The sequence below is a fragment of the Nerophis ophidion genome, linkage group LG04 (genome assembly GCF_033978795.1).
Source record: "Nerophis ophidion isolate RoL-2023_Sa linkage group LG04, RoL_Noph_v1.0, whole genome shotgun sequence".
NCBI lineage: Eukaryota > Metazoa > Chordata > Actinopteri > Syngnathiformes > Syngnathidae > Nerophis > Nerophis ophidion.
The window spans coordinates 20,908,027-20,928,752 of record NC_084614.1 but is presented as its reverse complement, the minus strand read 5'-3'; the positions used below and the strand labels follow the sequence as shown (position 1 = coordinate 20,928,752).

Sequence of the window (20,726 nt, the reverse complement as noted above, 5' to 3'; positions counted from 1 at the left end):
GAAAATGCATTGAAATAAGGTGTGTCTAAACTTTTGGCCTCTACTGTACCTTTTCACGACAATCTGCCGATACTGATTAGCACATCGCTAACAACGTAACAGTAATGAGTGAGGCAGTGCACACTAACATAGCTGCGTGCGCTACAGTGCCAACTCACATTTTAGATTAGCTCATTAGCTACTTGGGGCTTTATCTTCAGATGTGTAGCGTAGCCTTTTTTTCATCAAATTGACTCATTTGTTCTGTGTTACGCTCATAGGCACCCCTGAAGCGTGGCGAGTGATGATGTCACTAAAGTCGGGTTTACTAGCAGAGAGCACCTGGGCTTTGGATACTATTAACATCTTACTCTATGACGACAACAGCATTTCTACTTTTAACTTATGCCAGGTAAGACCCACCAGCACCCTTAATTGGTTTGTTTTTCACATTTTTAACTTGAGGTCTCCCCCCCCCCCCCCCCCCACCTCCCAGCTTCCGGGTTTTCTAGAACTGGTGGTGGAGTACTTCAGAAGGTGCCTGATTGAGATCTTTGGCATCCTGAAGGAGTACGAAGTGGGAGACCCTGGCCAGCGCACTCTCATAGACCCCAACGCCGCTGAAGACTCTGATGAGGAAATTCTGATGCCTGAGGGGGAGGACATGGAGACAGACGAAGAGGACGACGACGACGAGGAGGAGGCGGAGGACACCAAGGCCAGCACCTTATCAGTCCAGATAAAGGAGGAGGAGGAGGAGAGCTCCCTTAAAGACAGGTCTTCGGACAACGAAGCGGAGGACAAAGAGAAGGAGTTGTCTATCAAGCAACCCGTTACCTCTACCTCAGGGTCTACTCAGGACCCCAACTCGGAGAAACCCAAGCAGGCGAGCAAGTTCGATAAACTGCCCATCAAGGTGGTGCGGAAGAAGAATCCCTTCCAGGTCAACCACCAGTCCAAGCTTGGCCAGCGACAGAGCTTCGACAGCGGACTGATACACTGGAGCGTCGGCGGGGGCGACATCACGGAACACATTCAGACCCACTTCGAAGGTCGCGTCAACCACCTGAAAGTACGGAAGCCGACGCCGCCCATGAGAAATAAGAAGACGCCGGAGACGACAAAAGAAACGCCCGAAGCGAACGGTGAGAACAAAGCAGGGCCGCAACCCTCCGATTCTCAGAAGTCGAGTTCCGTTCCTCTTGCCGTGGCTGCGGCAGTCACCGCCACCATCGACGACGTGCTGTCCGCACGGCCGGGGTCGGTCACGGAGGAGGTTGTCCGCGGCGGTGCCGAGGAGCAGAAGGAGAACGGGAAGTACCTCTTCAGCATCAACCCCGAACTCCAGAGCCGCCGCAACATCAAAATCCTGGAGGACGAGCCACACAGTAAGGATGAGACGCCGCTCAGCACGCTGTCCAGCTGGCAGGATTCGCTGGCCCGCCGCTGCATCTGCGTGTCCAACATCATACGCAGCCTCTCCTTTGTCCCCGGCAACGACCTGGAGATGTCCAAACACCCGGGTCTCCTGCTGCTGCTGGGCCGACTGGTGCTGCTCCACCACCGGCACCCGGAGCGCAAGCAGGCCCCCGTCACCTACGAGAAGGAGGAAGAGGAGGACGAGGGCGTGAGCTGCGAGAGAGACGAGTGGTGGTGGGACTGCCTGGAGGTGCTGAGGGAGAACTGCTTAGTGACTTTGGCCAACATCTCGGGCCAGCTGGACCTTTCCGTCTACTCTGAGAGTATATGTCTGCCTCTGCTGGACGGACTGCTCCACTGGGCCGTTTGCCCCTCGGCGGAAGCCTTGGACCCTTTCCCCACCCTGGGGCCTCACGGCTCGCTCTCTCCGCAGAGACTGGTCCTGGAGACCCTCAGCAAGCTCAGCATCCAGGACAACAACGTGGACCTCATTCTGGCGACGCCGCCCTTCAACCGCTTGGAGAAGCTCTACGGCTCGCTGGTGCGCCTGGTGGGCGAGCGCAAGGTGGCCGTGTGCCGCGAGATGGCCGTGGTCCTGCTGGCCAACCTGGCTCACGGCGACAGCCTGGCGGCGCGGGCCATCGCCGTGCAGAAGAGCAGCGTGGGCAACCTGCTGGGCTTCCTGGAGGACAGCCTGGCCGCCACCCAGTACCAGCAGAGCCAGAGCTCCCTGCTGCAGATGCAGGCTCACTTTGAGCCCACCAGTGTGGACATGATGCGGCGGGCCGCCCGCGCCCTGCACGCCCTCGCCAAGGTGGAGGAGAACCACTCGGAGTTCACCTTGTACGAGTCGCGGCTACTGGACATCTCCGTATCCCCGCTCATGAACTCCATGGTGTCCCAGGTCATCTGTGACGTACTTTTTCGCATCGGCCACTCATGACAGCCGTGGGGGCGTTTTCCACTCTGCCCTATGTCCGTTCCACCCGGCCCCCACTTTTTTTGTATGTCTGTCGCGTGTGAGTGAAAAACAGCAAAACTGACTGTCTTTCCTTTTTTCTTTTTTTTTTTTATTTATGCAAAATCACCTCGGATTCCACTGTCTTTCCCCACCCCCCCTCTCACGAAAGGAAGGAATATCATGAAGTAGCTGTGGATTTTACGCTGAAAGATACTGGAAGAGATGAATTGATCGGGACCTGTACTTAGCCTAAAAGGACTTGTTTTTTAATTAAAATGAAAAAAAAAAAATATCCAGAAAAAAAAAAAAAACTGTAACCAAAGTTGCTGTCTCGTTTACAGTGAGTTTTGGGGTTACACGTGCTTGCTTTCTCCCAGGAGGGGTCAAGGGTTGGGGGGGGGACTCTGCGGAGCAGGAAGATTGCTGTAACTTGGGATGTCGTGTGCCCGCCCGCCGCCCCGCAGGATGTGAGCAGACGTCTGCGGTGCGAGGCCTGCGCGGTAGATTGTAGGACTTTTTTCTGTACTGTACACCTTAAAACAAACTGTAAACATACTGTAATAATACTGTTTCACACTGAGATACGCTGGCTCGGCAGCAAACTGTAGTTTTTAAAAACAGTTTTAGTTAATGTCGAGAGAGACGACGACGGCTTTCCCCCCAAAGTATGGTGAACCTACAACACCCCGACCTCTTCTTCTCTGTCCCTTGATTGTATGACCCGACCCTTCTAATAGGACTGGTCCTCAGCTCTAGATATATGCGGCCCAGGCTGCACTGTATATACGATGTTGTACATTAATTACACTTCTCTCTCTTTCTCAAATTCTGTCGCTTCACCGTTTTTAAGGAGAAAAAAAAATCTTTGACAATTACCACTTTGGCGGGAGTGAAGCTCCCAGCAAACACAAGACACACACAGACTGTCTGGTGCGGGTGTAGAGAATATAACAAATCTGCGGTTCCTTCATGAATAACAAGACCTTGATGAAGAAAGTTTTATTTTCTTGGGTTTGTTTTGTTTTTTTTGTTTTTTTTCCAGTGATGCGGATTCTGCATATTTGTATTTCAGATGATGTAGCTAAAAACTTGATGTAAAGTCCTCTTCTTTTACCCCCCCCTCTTTTTTTGGCTCAATGAATATCATTTATTCAGTATCAAATCTTTATACTATATGTTCCACGTGTTAAGAATAAATGTACATTAAATCTTGGTAAGATCTTTGCTGTGCATTTATTTAGTGCCGTGCTTCTCAATTATTGTCCATTACAAAATGAGTATCATCCGTCTATCCATTTTCTACCGCTTGTCCCTTTCGTATATCTTAAAATCGTTATAAGTACACCTCTGCATAACATTGTATCCAGTGTACCATTAATGGGAAAAAAATGGGGCTGCGTGGCCCAGTTGGTAGAGCGGCCGTGCCAGCAACTTGAGGGTTCCAGGTTCGATCCCCGCTTGTGTCACTGCCGTTGTGTCCTTGGCTAAGGCATTTTACCCACCTGCTCCCAGTGCCACCCACACCGGTTTAAATGTAACTTAAATATGTAGATAATGGTTTTCACTGAGTCTCTGGAGAAAAGCGCTATATGAATACAATGCACTTCACTAAATAGAGACCAACTTAGATAGAATACAGTGAGGCTAAAAAGTATTTAGTCAGCCACCGATTGTGCAAGTTTTCCCACTTAAAATGATGACAGAGGTCTGTAATTTTCATCATAGGTACACTTCAACTGTGAAAAAAAAATCCAGGAATACACATTGTAGGAATTTTAAAGAATTTATTAGTAAATTATGGTAGAAAATAAGGATTTGGTCAACCATTCAAAGCTCACACTGATGGAAGGTGGTTTGGCTCAAAATCTCACGATACATGGCCCCATTCATTCTTTCCTTAACACGGATCAATCGTCCTGTCCCCTTAGCAGAAAAACAGCCCCAAAACATGATGTTTCTACCCCCATGCTTCACAGTAGGTATGGTGTTCTTGGGATGCAACTCAGTATTCTTCTTCTTCCAAACACGACGAGTTGAGTTTATACCAAAAAGTTCTATTTGACCACATGACATTCTCCCTATACTCTGCTGTATCATCCATGTATCCATTTTGGTATAAACTCAACTCGTCGTGTTTGGAGGAAGAAGAATACTAAGTTGCATCCCAAGAACACCGTACCTACTGTGAAGCATGGGGGTGGAAACATCATGCTTTGGGGCTATTTTTCTGCTAAGGGGTCTTTGGAAGTGGGAGGAAGCCGGAGTACCTGGAGGGAACCCACGCAGTCACGGGGAGAACATGCAAACTCCACACAAAGATCCCCAGCCTGGGATTGAACTCAGGACTTTCATATTGTGAGGCACATGCACTAACCTGTCTGCCACCGTGCTGCCAGAATTCAAATTGATCAGCAATTAATAAAATACTTAAACCTACAAAACAAAAACGAATGCAACAATTATTTATTCATTTTTAATATATATCAAACCGAGGAAGTAAGAACTAATGGCTACAATGAGCATGTTTTGTAGTGCACAGTTTTCCAGACTGGGGTTTGAGGCACGATACTGATAAAGCATATTCCAGGTGGTCACACGCTCCCCCAACCCCAGTGTGCGGTTTGTTAAAGCCCCACTTACAGTATTATTGCAGTGATTCTAAAACACGTCACACCAAGGCTATTCAACTAAATTGTTTCTAGAAAGCTAAGGACCAAGCGGGCCGGACTTCTCCCTTTACTATTAGTCTTTTTTTGGGTCAATTTCGGGGAACCGGCGTCTGCAAAGAAGCTTGTCAAAGATACCTATTTATGACAGCATTATAGTGTTTTTAAGATTTTACTTCAAAAATTTGACTCTTGTGAGTTTTGATCTATGAACTCGCAGGTCACCAGTTGAATAGCCCAAATGATAAAGAAGAGGACCTAAGATAGACCCTTGAGAAACACTAGTTTTGTCAATGCAAAGATCCGCCAATGTGTTTATTGTGGTCCAAGTTCCTCTATACAACAGACTTTTGGCTAAAATATTTCTCTCCCAAATGTTTTCTGTTTTACAAGCATTGCCGTTTTATTTTATTTAAAATTGCGTTTACCCAAATCTTAACTTAAAGGCCTACTGAAATGAGATTTTCTTATTTAAACGGGGATAGCAGGTCTATTCTATGTGTCATACTTGATCGTTTCGCGATATTGCCATATTTTTGCTGAAATGATTTAGTAGAGAACATCGACGATAAAGTTCGCAACTTTTGGTCGCTAATAAAAAAGCCTTGCCTGTTCCAGAAGTAGCAGACGATGTGCGCGTGACGTCACGGGTGTGAGGGCTCTGTCACCCCAAATTTCTTCCCCCCCTACAAAAACCTTCCCCCCATTTACTTCCGTGGTCATGATTAATACAGAAGTTTTGTTAATGCTGTATTATAAAAAAATATAACGCTATATTATAAAAATACAGATGTTTTGTTAACGCTATATTGTAAAAAATTAAATTAAAAAAAACTATTTACAAAAACAAGCTATGGGATGACGCATTTACTTCCGGGGTCACGTTTCCTCTTTTTCATCCCATAGCTTGTGTCTGTAAATTGTAAATTTATTTATTTTATAATATAGTGTTAACAAAATGTCTGTATTTTTATAATATAGCGTTATATTTTTATATTATAGCGTTAACAAAACGTCTGTATTAATCATGACCCCGGAAGTAAATGGGGGGGGGGGGGGGGGGATTTTGCGTGACAGCTCCTCACATCCTCACATTGTTTATAATGTGAGCCACCAGCAGTAAGAGCAATTCCGACCGAGAAAGCGACAATTTCCCCATTAATTTGAGCGAGGATGAAAGATTCGTGGATGAGGAAAGTGAGAGTGAAAGACTAGGAGAAAAAAAAAAAAAAGACAGGGCAGTGGGAGTGATTCAGATGTTATAATACACATTTACTAGGATAATTCTGGAAAATCCCCTATCTGCTTATTGTGTTACTAATGCAGGGGTCGGGAACCTTTTTGACTGAGAGAGCCATGAAAGCCAAATATTTCAAAATGTATTTCCGTGAGAGCCATATAATATTTTTTTACACAGAATACAACTAAATGCGTGCATTTTTTAGTAAGACCAACATTTTTGAGTATATTTAGTCCCTTCCGCCCGATTGTAGCTGAGCTAGGCGCCAGCGCCCCCCCGCGACCCCAAAAGGAAATAAGCGGTAGAAAATGGATGGATGGATAGTCCCTTATTCTTTTAATACCATTGTTATTAAAGCTAACCAATAATAAATATAATACGTCTTACCATTAATGTGACTTCTTGAACAGGTGCGATAGATGGTTGGATTAAAATGCATGAGAATGTTTTATAATTTGAACGTTATTTTTAACACTGTGATTACCAGCAGAATTATTCATTACTTATCGTGTTAAGCAATATCAGCTAAGATTTATCTGAGAGCCGGATGCAGTCATCAAAAGAGCCACATCTGGCTCTAGAGCCATAGGTTCCTTACCCCTGTACTAGTGTTTTAGTGCGATTTTATAGTCGTACCTGAAAGTCGGAGGGGTGTGGCGACCGCCAGTGTCTCTGAGGGGAGCCATGTTTCTCGACGAGGCGAAGCGAAGGCAGCTTTTTTCCCCCCTTCTCCACGGTGGAAGCATTGCACGTTCGGGGCCGGCCGGTCGGAGGAGGCAAGTGAGTCCGCAGCCGCCTCTTTGACAGGTGCAAGGGGAACGACGCAAGCTCCGCTCTTGTCTATGGTAAGAGCCGACTTATTACCACAATTTTCTCACCGAAACCTGACGGTTGACATGTGGTAGAGAACCATGTTCGCTTGACCTCTCTGTTCCATAGTAAAGCTTCACCTTCGGGAATGTAAACAAGGAAACACCGGCTGTGTTTGTGTTGCTAACGGCAGCCGCAATGGACCGCTTCCCACCTGCATCTTTCTTTCTTGACGCCTCCATTATTAATTGAACAAATTGCAAAAGATTCAGCAACACAGATGACAAGAATACTGTGTAATTATGTGATTAAAGCAGACTACTTATAGCCTGGGATCGGGCTGGAACATAATGTCCGCTACAATCCGTGACGTCACACGCACGCGTCGTGTCATACCGCGACGTTTTCAACAGGATACTTTGCGCGAAATTTAAAATTGCAATTTAGTAAACTAAAAAGGCTGCAATGTTAATATTTCATCATTGATATATAAACTATCAGACTGCCTGGTCGGTAGTAGTGGGTTTCAGTAGGCCTTTAAAGGGTCTGTTTGCAACCTTTTACACAGATGCCTAGAGGGCGCCAACTTCCCACAGTATTTTAAACAGTATATCACGGCTTTTCGTACGTAATGACGTAATTACGTACGTACGTAACATGCGTGCGCATTAGCTTTGGGTGTTGTTAGCTAATAATAGCACTTTGGTTAATTTAGCCAGCGTTAGCTGTCATTGAAAGTATATTTTATCATAACATGACTGCAAATTGTTGGTTGCTGTAACACAACCAATGCTTTAATTCGAGCTGGTAAGATTTTTCATAAACTTTGTAATGATGAAAAATATAGACAATTGTCAAACAAATGTGTTCTGATTAACCACTTATGCTAACATAAACTAGCCGCCGTTTTTATTTGCTTTGAAAAATGAAGTTGCTGTACAAATATTTGTTGGAAATAATAGAACTTGATATTTTGATTTTAAAAAAACATGGTGTTGCTGCACGCCACCATTTTGGAATCATGGTTAAGTCCATACACATAAGTAACTGATGCCTCAGTGAGTGTGTGGCACACTCACCACCATCGTGTGAACGTGGAATGACTGAATGATGGCTTCTCAATTGTCTGTGAAGAGCTTTGAGTGTCTAGAAAACCATAATAGAATTATCACTGACACTGCACTGGTACCTGATTGATTGATTGGTTGAAACGTTTATTATTAGATAGCACAGTTCAGTACGTATTCAATACAATTGACCACTAAATGGTAACACCCGAATAAGTTTTTCAACTTATTTAAGTCGGGGTCCATGTTAATCAATTCATGGTAAACCTAGTGTTTTCATAAGTGTCATATGTAGTGACTTTTTCACCCAGTCGGATGAAAAAGTCACTACATATGACCCACCAATAAAAATAAAAATCAGACATACTTTATTAAAATGTTCAGCACAATCCCATTCAAGATCAGACCAACATTACAGGGAAACAGAACAGGATCGATGATGGGTCTGCCGGCTTCCAGCGCCCCTTACAAAAAAGATGAGATACAGGTATACAAGTGGGGGGGAATGAGACAATAAAATAAAATAAATCGGTCTAAGCCTGGGCTTCTGGAGAGGGGGTTCCAGACTGAGGCCAAGGGAAAAAAACAACTCCTAGCCATAGCACACATCCCTCTTACATGTGAGTAAGAGGGAAACAGCAATAGTAAAATTGTTACATACTGCACAAAAATATAAAAGCAACGCTTGTTTTTGCTCCCATTTTGGATATACAGAAAGACATATTACTCTCAAATATTGTTCAAAAATCGGTATAAATCTGTGTTAGTGAGCATTTCTTCTTTTGCAAGATAATCCATTCCACCCCGCAGGTGTGGCATATCAAGATATTGCAGTTGGCATGCTGACTGCAGGAACGTCCACCAGACTTGTTCCCGTTTAATGGAATGTTCATTTATTTTCCATAAACCATCTCCAAAGTCGTTTCAGAGATTTTGAATATGTTTGTTCAGTGTAGTGGCCCAGAAGGGAATGTGAAATGTGCAACTCTGGTCAATGAGCCAAATAAACAAGAAAAAGTAACCAATTTTTAGGGTACATATGTTTCTCGTCTACATAATCTGTAATGGTGCTCGGGACAACGGTTTGGTATTTTTCATAAATTTAGTTTTACAGTCCCATCTTTAAGCCCCTTTCTCGTGTCGCGTGAAAACAGCCGTTTTGGGGGGCGTTCTTCTCAAATGCAAATTAACCCCACCCCCTTACTGACAGACTTCTCCACCCGATCAGACATGTTTGTAGTTTTCCAGGCAGGCTAGCCTTTTTGCATGGTACTGAAAATATAGAATTAAAAAAGGTACTTTTTAGAAATAGCAACAACAAAAAAGACACTTCAGTGTGTGGCACACACTAGCTGTATTGACACTGTACTAATGACCTTCACATTTGAACATGCCTTTTAAAAATGTCTAAAAAATTCAAACCACAATACAGTAGTTCTAAATGTAACAGGTCGATAATGCAAAATTCCTACAGCCCGCATTACCATGAACGCATCAGCTCTACTCATACAGTAGGCCTAAAGATTTTGTCAGCATATGTTCTAACCTTTTCATTACACCCACTTGCTTTTATTCCACTTTTGTAAAAGTGTTCAGAACATTTCAGGCTATTAAGTGTTAAACAGCTTTATACATTTTAGGTAGACATTTACACTCCCTGGTTGGGTTTTTTTTGTTGAAAAGCACAATTTTAGACTTGACCTGTTTTCCAGAGTAAGGTCCTACATTACCCACAATGCACCCCATAAGTCTCGAACAGTTCAAAGTGTGCTCCGGGGGACATTTGCAGCCCATTTTAACAGCCCTAAACAAGTTTTAAGAATTTCTGAAAAAATAAAAGCAAACATTACAAGAAAACATTGCAATGACTAATGCAAAAATGCCATGGGGGCTTTTTTTTTCTTTTAAACAAAAAAAATAAATTGTTATGAATATATTTCATATTGTGCATTTGCAATATGAAAAACAAAAACAAACTTTAGTGATCTAAGGCAGGGGTCACCAACGCTATGCCCGCGGGCACTAGGTCGCCCGTAAGGACCAGATGAGTCGCCTGCTGGCCTGTTCTAAAAATAGCTCAAATAGCAGCACTTACCAGTGAGCTGCCTCTACTTTTTTATTTTTATTTATTTTTTTTTTTAATTGTATTTATTTACTAGCAAGCTGGTCTCACTTTGCTTGACATTTTTAATTCTGAGACAAAACTCAGAATTTGAAAATCCAAGAAAATATTGTAAAGACCTCGTCTTCACTTGTTTAAATGTTTTTTTTTTTTTACTTTGCTTCTTATAACTTTCAGAAAGACAACTTTAGAGAAATAATCTGACCTTAAAAATTGTAGGATTTTTAAAAAAATTTTTACCTTTTAAATTCCTTCCTCTTCTTTCCTGACAATTTAAATCAATGTTAAAGTACATTTTTTATTGTAAACAATTTTAAATTAAATTCAGCTTGTTTTTTTCAACAAACAATGTGAAATATTTTTTCAAACTTATGATTAAAATTAAAAAAAAAATCTAGAAAATCTGTAGAATCAAATTTAAATCTTATTTTAAAGTCTTTTGAATTTATTTTAAAATGTTTGTTCTGGAAAATGAATATCTGTTAGAAATATAGCTTGATCCAATTAGTTATATTTTCTAATAAAGTTCAGATTGGATTTTAACCTTTTTAAAACATGTCAAAATTCTAAAATTAATCTCAATCAGGAAAAATTAATGTTCCATAATTTTCTTAGGGATTCAAATTAGCTAGGTCTTTTCAGTTGAATTTTAAAGTCAAAATTGAAAATAAACTTTCAAAATGTTTTTCCCTGTTTACTTTTAAACCGTTCAAATTTTTATAATTTTTCTACAAAAAAAACCTTCAAAGGGAAAAAAAAAAATGTACAATGGAATGACATACCCATTTTTTTTTTAATTATATATTAAAGGTAAATTGAGCAAATTGGCTATTTAAGTGTGTATCAAACTGGTAACCCTTTGCATTAATCAGTACCCAAGAAGTAGCCCTTGGTTTCAAAAAGGTTGGTGACCCCTGATCTAGGGAATTGAGTATTTAAAGTGCAAATACTTAAGACCCTTTTGAATCCCCAAGAATGTGGGATTTCTTAACTACCACTGCCCGCCCCCCCCAAAAATTTGATACTCATTAAATATTGCACTTTTGAAAGAGTGAGAAAATGCAGACTTCATTTTTGCCCAAAACAGGATTTTGAGAAGGGCATAAAACGATCACCCAATAGACCTGAAATGTATCTACATTTAAGCATTGAATAAATTGACCTTGATTAACACCCCTCCTGGTCCTTAAGACCAAACTTGAGCTTTATTGGTTAGTCATATAGTATTGGTTCTAAAAGTAAATGTTCAGTGTACCTTATAAGTCGTAAGACATTAACACGCTTCCACCCATTTTATTTTAGCAGACCAATTCTTTTGAAATAAATTACATTTTTTAAGTAGTGAATATTTCCACCTATTGCCGTCCCAAACTGTCTTGATGTAGTGGAGTTTTGTAAGCCAAGGGTTTAGGAGAAATTTTGGTTTTAGTAGTGAAAGTTTACCTCTACCATGCAATACACATACTGACCACAAGATGCCACTAGACCGACTGTACAACACCACACAGGAGCAGAGATTTAGGCGTACAAATCATTTTATTTCCAAGAAACTGCACTCAATCCTGTTGGAAAGAAGAAAATTAGATAAGAGTGGGGGGCAAGTAAAGCAAACTAAAAACTTACCAATTGTTCGGCTTAGTTACGGGCAGGTAGTCTGTAAAATAGTTTCTTCTGCAGGGATGCTTTTTGGGTCTTCGCATCAAGCTTTTGGGGTTTAGGAGCCTTCATCCGCCTGATGGCGTGCCCTCCGAAGCGCTTGGGGATTCGGAGAATATCAGTGGGTGCAAAATTTTTACCGGAGTCAACCTTCTCGCTTGAGCCGTGCTGATGGTTCCGTCTATTGCCAAGGTGGGCATGAGAGTGCCGGGGAACCCATCCGTAGCTGTGGAACCCTTTGCTCTGATGAGACGTTCCTGCATGGCTTGGTTTCAGGTCAGAGTTGGATCCGGCGCCCGTGGCAGATGTTTGCATGTCAGGAACATACTCTCGCGCGCCGTAGCCGGCCACAAAGAGGCTGGCTTTGGTCTGCTGCTTGCGGGGAACCTGCCGGTGAAGTTTCTGCTGCTTTGTGGCGAGGCTCGGAGCTGAAGCGGTTTTCTTGTTCTGGTGGCCGACGCGGCGTGAGCCCGAACTCTTCCTGTTGTCCTTGGTCTGTTGGCTCTTGTGCTTGTTTAAGGTGCCAGAGCTTGCAATTGAAGTAGAGAGGTCCAGCCCGGGAGACTTTTTTGGCTTCTGGAGTGCACTTTGTTGGTTGAGCACAGGAGGCCGACGCAGCACCTTGACTGAGCTGTAACCATCTTGCTCTGACTGCACGGTCACCTTCATCTTAGAAGCCACTCCGCCGTCGCTTTGGGCCGAGGCTGGAACACTGGAGGCTTGTCTGAATTGATTCTGGGGATTTCTTCCAGCAAGACCTTGTTGCAAATAGCCAACATATGCATTGTTGCTTTGACCTGCAACACACAATTTACAGAGACATTTTTAAAAGCCAAAATTCCTTCCAGTCCACTTTTACCTCCACACACAATGAAACAAAGCTTACCTTCTTGGGCCCACAAACAGCGTGCATGTTCTGCCTGAACTAAGCAAATCACCAAGATCCTGCACACAAACAGTCAAAGGTCACACATTCGTCAAACAATTGCAATCAAGCAAAAACTCACCCCAAATTAATTCCACAAGCCATTTTTTGTGTGCGTCGATGTCCCCCTTGGTCAGAGCCCCTGTAGCCAGACCAACCTGTTGCTACTTGCTCTGCATTAGTGTGCACAAGACCAGCTGCTTAAATGGCACAATGCAGCCAATCACAGCTTAACAAAGCTGATGACATACAGGTGTGTGTGTCTCAAAAAAAAAAACAAAAAAAAACACACACACACCAAATAAGGATGAATAATTATAGTTTTAAACTAGACCACCTTAGAAAATGTACTGCACCGAAAAATATTATTTTATAGATGAACTCAACTCTTGCGTTGAGTAGCATATGCTTGTCTCAAAGATTAAGCCATTCAAGTGCAAGTGCAAACGAGTTTCAAGCAAAGCAATCAAACAATGTACTAATATGATCCACTTCAAGAAACCCTTCAAACTTAAAGTGTTTACAAAGTACAAAAAAGAAGAATCATGATAAACATTCTGAATTTATTCACCCATTCATTCTTTCATTCTCAAAATCATCTTGCTTATTTCATTGTATGGAATAAAACTTCAACAATTATTTATTTTATTTATTTTTATTTAATTACTTATGGAGTATATTGTGAAGACATTAAGAACAGGAAGTGAACAAAAGTTTTAGCAACTGTTATGTAAAAGAAAAGGGGTACGATTAAATAAGCTCTGCTTCTTCCTACTCCTTTTCGAAAATGTTGAAAAGAGAAACTGAAAATTATAATGTATCATGTTGTATGCTTGCATGTTCGAAATAAACCCATACTCATACTCATACGCAATGATACTCCAAGTCCCAGAATGCACTGCATCTAGTGCCCTGACACGTGACGTAGGGTGTTTCCGGCCCTCGCTTCCAGTTTTATGAAAAACATTATTATTATTTGTGCTGTTATTCGGTCGCCATTTCGCTTGCTTAAATGCGAGACAATTTTATTATTAGCGCTTCCCAGTATTTACTAACCACGAGAAGCTCAGATAATATGCTGCGGTACGTAATAGTGTTTTATAGCTAAACTCAATGCTCGCGTGTTCGAGACTACAAGTCCCATAATGCATTGTACTTAATGACTTGGCTCCGTCACTTTGCGCCTGTGTTGACGTTACAGTCGTTAACGCTCATGTAAGTCTTTCGAATCAAGTTTAAACGCTATTTTTGAAGTAAAAACAGTCTAGCTCTGTATCAGATTGTAACACGTTAATGTTTATTCGTGCTCCGGGTACTCCAGCTTCCTCCCACTTCCAAAGACATGCACCTGGGGATAGGTTGATTGGCAACCCTAAAAAATTGGCTCTAGTGTGTGAATGTTGTCTGTCTATCTGTTGGCCCTGTGATGAGGTGGTGACTTGTCCAGGGAGTACGCCGCCTTACACCCAATTGTAGTTGAGATAGGCACCAGCGACCCCTAAGGGAATAAGTGGTAGAAAATGTATGGAATTTTGTCACTAATTCGCAAGCTCATATGGCTAAACCTGCCAGAGTACAATGTGGCCAAAATATGTAAATTCTGATTACTCTACGATAGTTGAATGTTATGCACCAGGTTGATTTTTTAAAGAAGTGTAATTATTTAGAATGGCAGTTTTATATCACACAACAATGTTTCGATTTGCTTAAAGGCCTACTGAAATGAGATTTTCTTATTTAAACGGGGATAGCAGGTCCATTCTATGTGTAATACTTGATCATTTCGCAATATTGCCATATTTTTGCTGAAAGGATTTTGTAGAGAACATCGACGATAAAGTTCGCAACTTTCGGTGGTGATAAAAAAAGCCTTGCCTTTACCGTATGACGTTGATGACGTCACAAGGATGAGGGCTCCTCACGTCCTCACATTGTTTTTAATGGGAGCCTCCAGCGGCAAGAGCTATTCGGACCGTGAAAACGACAATTTCCCCATTAATTTGAGCGAGGATGAAAGATTTGTGGATGATGATATTAATAGCGAAGGACTCGGAAAAAAAGAAAGTTAAATTAAAAAACAGGCGATTGCATTGGGACGGATTCAGATGTTTTTAGACACATTTATTAGGATAATTCTGGGAAATCCCTTATCTTTCTATTGTGTTGCTAGTGTTTTAGTGAGATTAAATAGTACCCGATAGTCGGAGGGGTGCCTTGAGGCCAGTGTCTGAGGGAAGTCACGGCAGATACAAGGACGGTGCAAACTCCACAGATCTCCGGTAAAAGGCGACTTTTTACCACAATTTTCTCACCAAAACCTGCCGGTTGACAAGTGGTCAGGAACCATGTTCGATTGACCGCTCTGATCCATAGTAAAGCTTCACCTCCGGGATTTTTAAACAAGGAATCACCGTGTGTTTGTGTGGCTAAAGGCTAAAGCTTCCCACCTCCATTTTTCTACTTTGACTTCTCCATATTAATTGAACAAATTGCAAAAGATTCAGCAACACAGATGTCCGGAATACTGTATAATTGCGCGATGAAAAGAGACGACTCTTAGCCGTAAGTGGTGCTGCGCTAACATTTCCTGACAGTCCGTGACGTCACGCGCACGCGTTATCATTCCGCGACGTTTTCAACAAGAAACACCGCGGGAAATTAAAAATTGCAATTTAGTAAACTGAACCGGCCGTACTGATAGTTTATATACCAATGATGAAATATTAACATTGCAACACATGCCAATATGGCCGGTTTAGTTTACAAAATTGCAATTTGAAATTTCCTGCGGAGTGTCTTGTTGAAAACGTCGCGGAATGTTGACGCGTGCTTGTGACGTTATTGGTTGGAGCGGACATTTAATCCAATCACCACTCAAGGCTAAAAGTCGTCTGCTTTAATCGCATAATTACACAGTATTTTGGACATCTGTGTTGCTGAATCATTTACAATTTGTTCAATTGATAAAGGAGACTATAAAGAAGAATGCTGTTGGTGGAAAGCGTTGGATTGCAGCTGCCTTTAGCAACCAAAACACAGCCGGTGTTTCTTTGTTTGTTGTGAAGCTTTAATATGGAACAGAGCAGTCAAGCGAACATGATTCTCTACCACATGTCAACCGGCAGGTTCCAGTAAGAAAATTGTGGTAATAAGTCGGCTTTTACCGGAGACATGAGTGGAGCTTGTGTCCTCCTGCAGCAGCTGTCAAAGAGGCAGCTGCAACTTTCTTGGCTCCTCCATGGCTTCCATCAAAGACAATAGCGGTCACCACACCCCTCCAACTTTCAGGTATGACTTTATAATCTCACTACAACACTAGTAACACAATAAGCAGATAAGGGATTTTACCAGAATTATTCTAGTAAATGTGTCTAATAACATCTGAATCGCTCCCACTGCGTCGCCTTTTTTTTCCTTTTTTTCTTCTTCTAGTGCTTCACTCTAACTTTCCTCATCCACTAATCTTTCATCAAATTTATGGGGAAATCGTCGCTTTCTCGAATCGCTCTTGCTGCTGGTGGCTATGATTATAAACAATGCGACCCCAAAAGGGAATACGCGGTAGAAAATGGATGGATGTGAGGAGCTCTACAACCTGTGACGTCACACACACATTGTCTGCTACTTCCGGTAAAGGCAAGGCTTTTTTATTAGCGACAAAAAGTTGCGAACTTTATCGTCAATGTTCTCTACTAAATCCTTTCAGCAAAAATATAGCAATATCGCGGAATGATCAAGTATGACACATAGAATGGACCTGCTATCCCCGTTTAAATAAGAAAATCTCATTTCAGTAGGCCTTTAAATCACCAAATGATTCCCGAGCGCAGCGCACGCTGCTGCTCACAGCGCCCCTCACCTTCCAGGGGGTGAACATGGGGATGGGTCAAATGCATAGGACACATTTCGCCACAGCCAGTGTGTGTGTGAGACAATCATTGGGACTTTAATTTTAATTTGAATTAAAACAGGGTTACTGCGTCTGCTCACAATACGAAGGTCCTGAGTAGTCCTGGGTTCAATCCCTGGCTCGGGATCTTTCTGTGTAGAGTTTGCATGTCCTCCCCGTGACTGCGTGGGTTCCCTTCGGGTACTCCGGCTTCCTCCCACTTCCAAAGACATGCACATAGGTTGATTGGCAACACTAAATTTGGCCCTAGTGTGTGAATGTGAGTGTGAATGTTGTCTGTCTATCTGTGTTGGCCCTGCAACGAGGTGGCTACTTGTCCAGGGTGTACCCCGCCTCCCACCTGATTGTAGCTGAGATAGGCACCAGCGACCCCTGCGACCCCAAAGGGAATAAGCGGTAAAAAATGGGATGGATGGATAAAACATACCATATGTGCGCTTAATTGTATGGCAAGTTTGCCTGCAGCTATCAGCTATCTAGCTAATTGTGGATTGACTATTTGATTGATACGTCACTGCGGCCGCCATCTTGAGCAGGGCCAAGTCGTGTCTATTTACTGCTTGAGTTAACAGAGACCGAGGTCTCTCAATGTTTAAAAACCCCTATAACTTATTGGAATGTCAACCAATGTTGTTATAAATGTCGCTGTGACCGTCTGGTTGACACCGGTCAAATCGGTCTGACGAAACACCTGTTCAAGTTGGCGCCTGGGATGATATATTTGACAAGTCTGAAGGCGGCATCTACATATCCATACTTACAGAACCAGAGAGGTGCCTGATGGAGATGGTAACTATGGCTCCTTGAGAAGAGCCGGTGTTCTGGAAAAAAATGCCACCCGTATACATTTTCTGCCTGATTCTACTGAGCATGCGCACTTAGGTTTCCTCGAACAAAATAACCATAGCAATTAAGGTAAACATTTTTTTTATATATTGTAGTTATTAGTATTTTTTTGCATACCGGGACACAAACCAAAACAAAAACGCTATAAACCTTGATTGACCTAAAATGCATGGCTGGTTTTTTGTCTATGCTGTATGGTACAATCCAATCCAATCCACTTTATTTATATAGCACATTTAAACAACAATTACGTTTCCAAAGTGCTGCACAGCCATGTTAAAAACAATTGTAAAAAAAAATAATAATAAAATAAAAATAAAAATATATATATTATGCTCCACCAATGACTGAATAAAAACAAAAAATAAATAAATATAAAAACAATATAAAAACAAATATGATTAAAAACTATTTTAAAGGGTAAAATCAATTAAAACAGTAAAATAGAAATCAAAGTGTATAAAAAACACAGAGGACAACAGAGGACAGAGGACCACACAACTCACGTAGTGTTAAAAGCCAAAGAATAAAAGTGGGTCTTAAGACGAGACTTAAAACACTCCACTGTGGAAGCAGTTTGAACATGGAGGGGCAGAGTGTTCCAGAGCTTAGGGCCGACCACAGAGAAGGCCCTGTCTCCCCTGGTCTTAAATCTGGTCTTGGGCACCACGAGCTGGAGCTGGCTCTCGGACCTCAGAGCGCGCGCAGGAATGTTAATTTGGATGAGGTCCGAGATATATTGAGGTGCCAGTCCATGTAAAGATTTAAAAACAAACAGCGATGTTTTAAAATCAATTCTAAAATGAACAGGGAGCCAGTACGAACTCTGAAGAATTGGGGTTGTATACTGGCGTTTCCTGGCCCCTGTTAAAAGTCGTGCTGCCGCGTTCTGGACTAACTGCAACCGGGAGAGAGCTTTTTGGCTAATGCCAGCATAAAGTGCAGTAGTCCAGGCGACTTGAAATAAAAGCATGCACGACTTGTTCAAAAAGGTTAAAAGATAAAAACGGTTTAACCTTTACTAAAAGACGAAGGTGATAAAAACACGATTTTAAAACGCCATTGACTTGTTTGTCTAGTTTAAAATCGCTGTCTATAGAATGATTGTCTGCAATAAGTATTTTGGCAAGCTTATCATTGATTAATTATAAAAACGACAAAAATCACTTGTTCCTGGACCTATTTCAGACATTTTTCAGGAAAAACTATCGGATTACACAATTATTTTTATGATGAAGCACATTTTTTTCAGAACACCGAATCTTCAGGAACCATTTCCTTCCAAGTAATTTGTTTATAAAAAAGAAACAATTACTGCTAGCACTTATAAGATAAGATGTTTATCAGAATATGTTACATTACATCACCCATCCTTAAATACTACTTGGTGGGAATTATTCTGAAATATTGATACTAATTTAATCCAATCCAATCAATCCACGTTATTTGTATAGCACATTTAAACAACATAAATGTTTCCAAAGTGCCGCACAACAATATTAAAAATAATATTCAAAAATTAGCATTAGCTCCACCAATGACTGGATAAAAAACAAAAATTAAATAAATCTAAAAATAAATATGGTTAAAAACGATTTTAAAGGGTAAAATCTATTAAGACAACAAATGAAAATAAAAATTTAAAAAACACAGAGGACCACACAACTCACGTAGTTTTAAAAGCCAAAGAATAAAAGTGGGTCTTAAGATGAGACTTAAAACATTCCACTGTGAGAGCAGTTTGAACATGGAGGGGCAGAGTGTTCCAGAGCTCAGGGCCGACCACAGAGAAGGCCCCTGTCTCCCCTGGTTTTAAGTCTCGTCTTGGGCACCACGAGCTGGAGCTGGCTCTCGGACCTCAGAGCGCGGGCAAGAGTGTATATTCGGATGAGGTCCAAGATATAATGAGGTGCCAGTCCATGTAAAGATTTAAAAGCAAACAACAAGGTTTTAAAATCAATTCTAAAACGAAGAGGGAACCAGTTGAAAGTCTCAAGAATGGGGGTTATATGCTCGCGTTTCCTGGCTCCTGTTAAAAGTCTTGCTGCCGCGTTCTGGACTTACTGCAACCGGGAGATAGCTTTTTGACTAATGCCAGCATAAAGTGTATTGCAGTAGTCCAGGCGACTGGAAATAAAAGCATGCACGACTTGTTCCAAAAGGTTAAAAGCTAAAAACGGTTTTACTTTTGCTAAAAGACGAAAATGATAAAAACACGATTTTAAAACGCCATTGTCAAGTTTAAAATCACTGTCTATAGTGACGCCAAGGCTGGAGACTTTGGGATGCACACCATTTTGCAATGGTCCCAAGTCAGTGAGAGCCGGACCAAAAACTAAAATTTCCGTTTTTCCCTCGTTCATTATTAAAAAATTCTGGGATAACCAAGTTTGACGTTGCATAGACAGTTGAGATTGGCTCATGTTTTAATTGTAAGTTTTCCCTTAGGAATATATATACAATTTTCCTTCATCTAAAAAACCGTGTGGATCACAAGTAAATATATAAATAAAAAATAGGAATATTATGTCTATATGTGTGAAAAACATGAATGAAACTAGAATAGAAATTAGGACTGTAAATGTAAAGTTGTAACACCCTATCTGTACAATTGTTTCTCTTTACAATATGTGGCTACGTTTTCTTTCACTCCGGCTCTTTTTCTAGCCCTTTGGGGGCTGTGCACATGTCTGGGAAATCGGAACGATGAAATCGGTTTTCATCGTTCACTTTAAAGAGCTGTTTGAAAGAGTCGACTTGTTCGCATTTTGCCTGAAGGGGAAAAATATTTGGCGAATCGCCCCATTAGAATTTAAAGGGGAACATTATCACAATTTCTGAAGGGTTAAAACCAATAAAAATCAGTTCCCTGTGGCTTATTTTATTTTTCAAAATTTTTTCTCAAAATATTACCCATCACGCAATATCCCGAAAAACTGCTTCAAAGTGCCTGATTTTCACCGTGGGTATATCCACCCGTCCATTATCCTGTGACGTCACAGTGTGAAACCACCATAGACAAACATGGCGGATAGCACAGAAAGGTATAGCGATATTAGCTCGGATTCAGACTCGGATTTCAGTGGCGTAGGCGATTCAACAGATTACGCATGTATTGAAACGGA

General features: G+C 41.7%; 2 protein-coding genes across 3 annotated transcripts in view; one reads left to right on the top strand and one right to left on the bottom strand.

The window, feature by feature from the left end:
* arid1ab (AT-rich interactive domain 1Ab) overlaps positions 1-3,580 on the top strand; it is a 135,466-nt gene extending 131,886 nt beyond the window's left edge. For both annotated transcript variants that reach the window (XM_061897398.1, XM_061897397.1), the window contains 2 exons: positions 261-391; positions 476-3,580. In XM_061897398.1, coding sequence (XP_061753382.1) covers positions 261-391; positions 476-2,341 — 1,997 coding nt within the window. In that variant the 3' untranslated portion in view covers positions 2,342-3,580. The remainder of the gene's footprint in view (positions 1-260; positions 392-475) is intronic.
* An 8,201-nt stretch (positions 3,581-11,781) lies between these two features.
* Positions 11,782-13,067, bottom strand: LOC133550532 (uncharacterized). Its single transcript, XM_061896498.1, has 4 exons — positions 12,928-13,067; positions 12,807-12,865; positions 11,888-12,717; positions 11,782-11,826 (listed from the first exon to the last, which is right to left on the bottom strand). Exons 1-3 carry the CDS (start codon positions 12,948-12,950, stop codon positions 11,900-11,902), a joined length of 900 nt encoding a protein of 299 aa, XP_061752482.1. The 5' UTR covers positions 12,951-13,067; the 3' UTR covers positions 11,782-11,826; positions 11,888-11,899.
* Between the last annotated feature and the right edge of the window lie 7,659 nt (positions 13,068-20,726).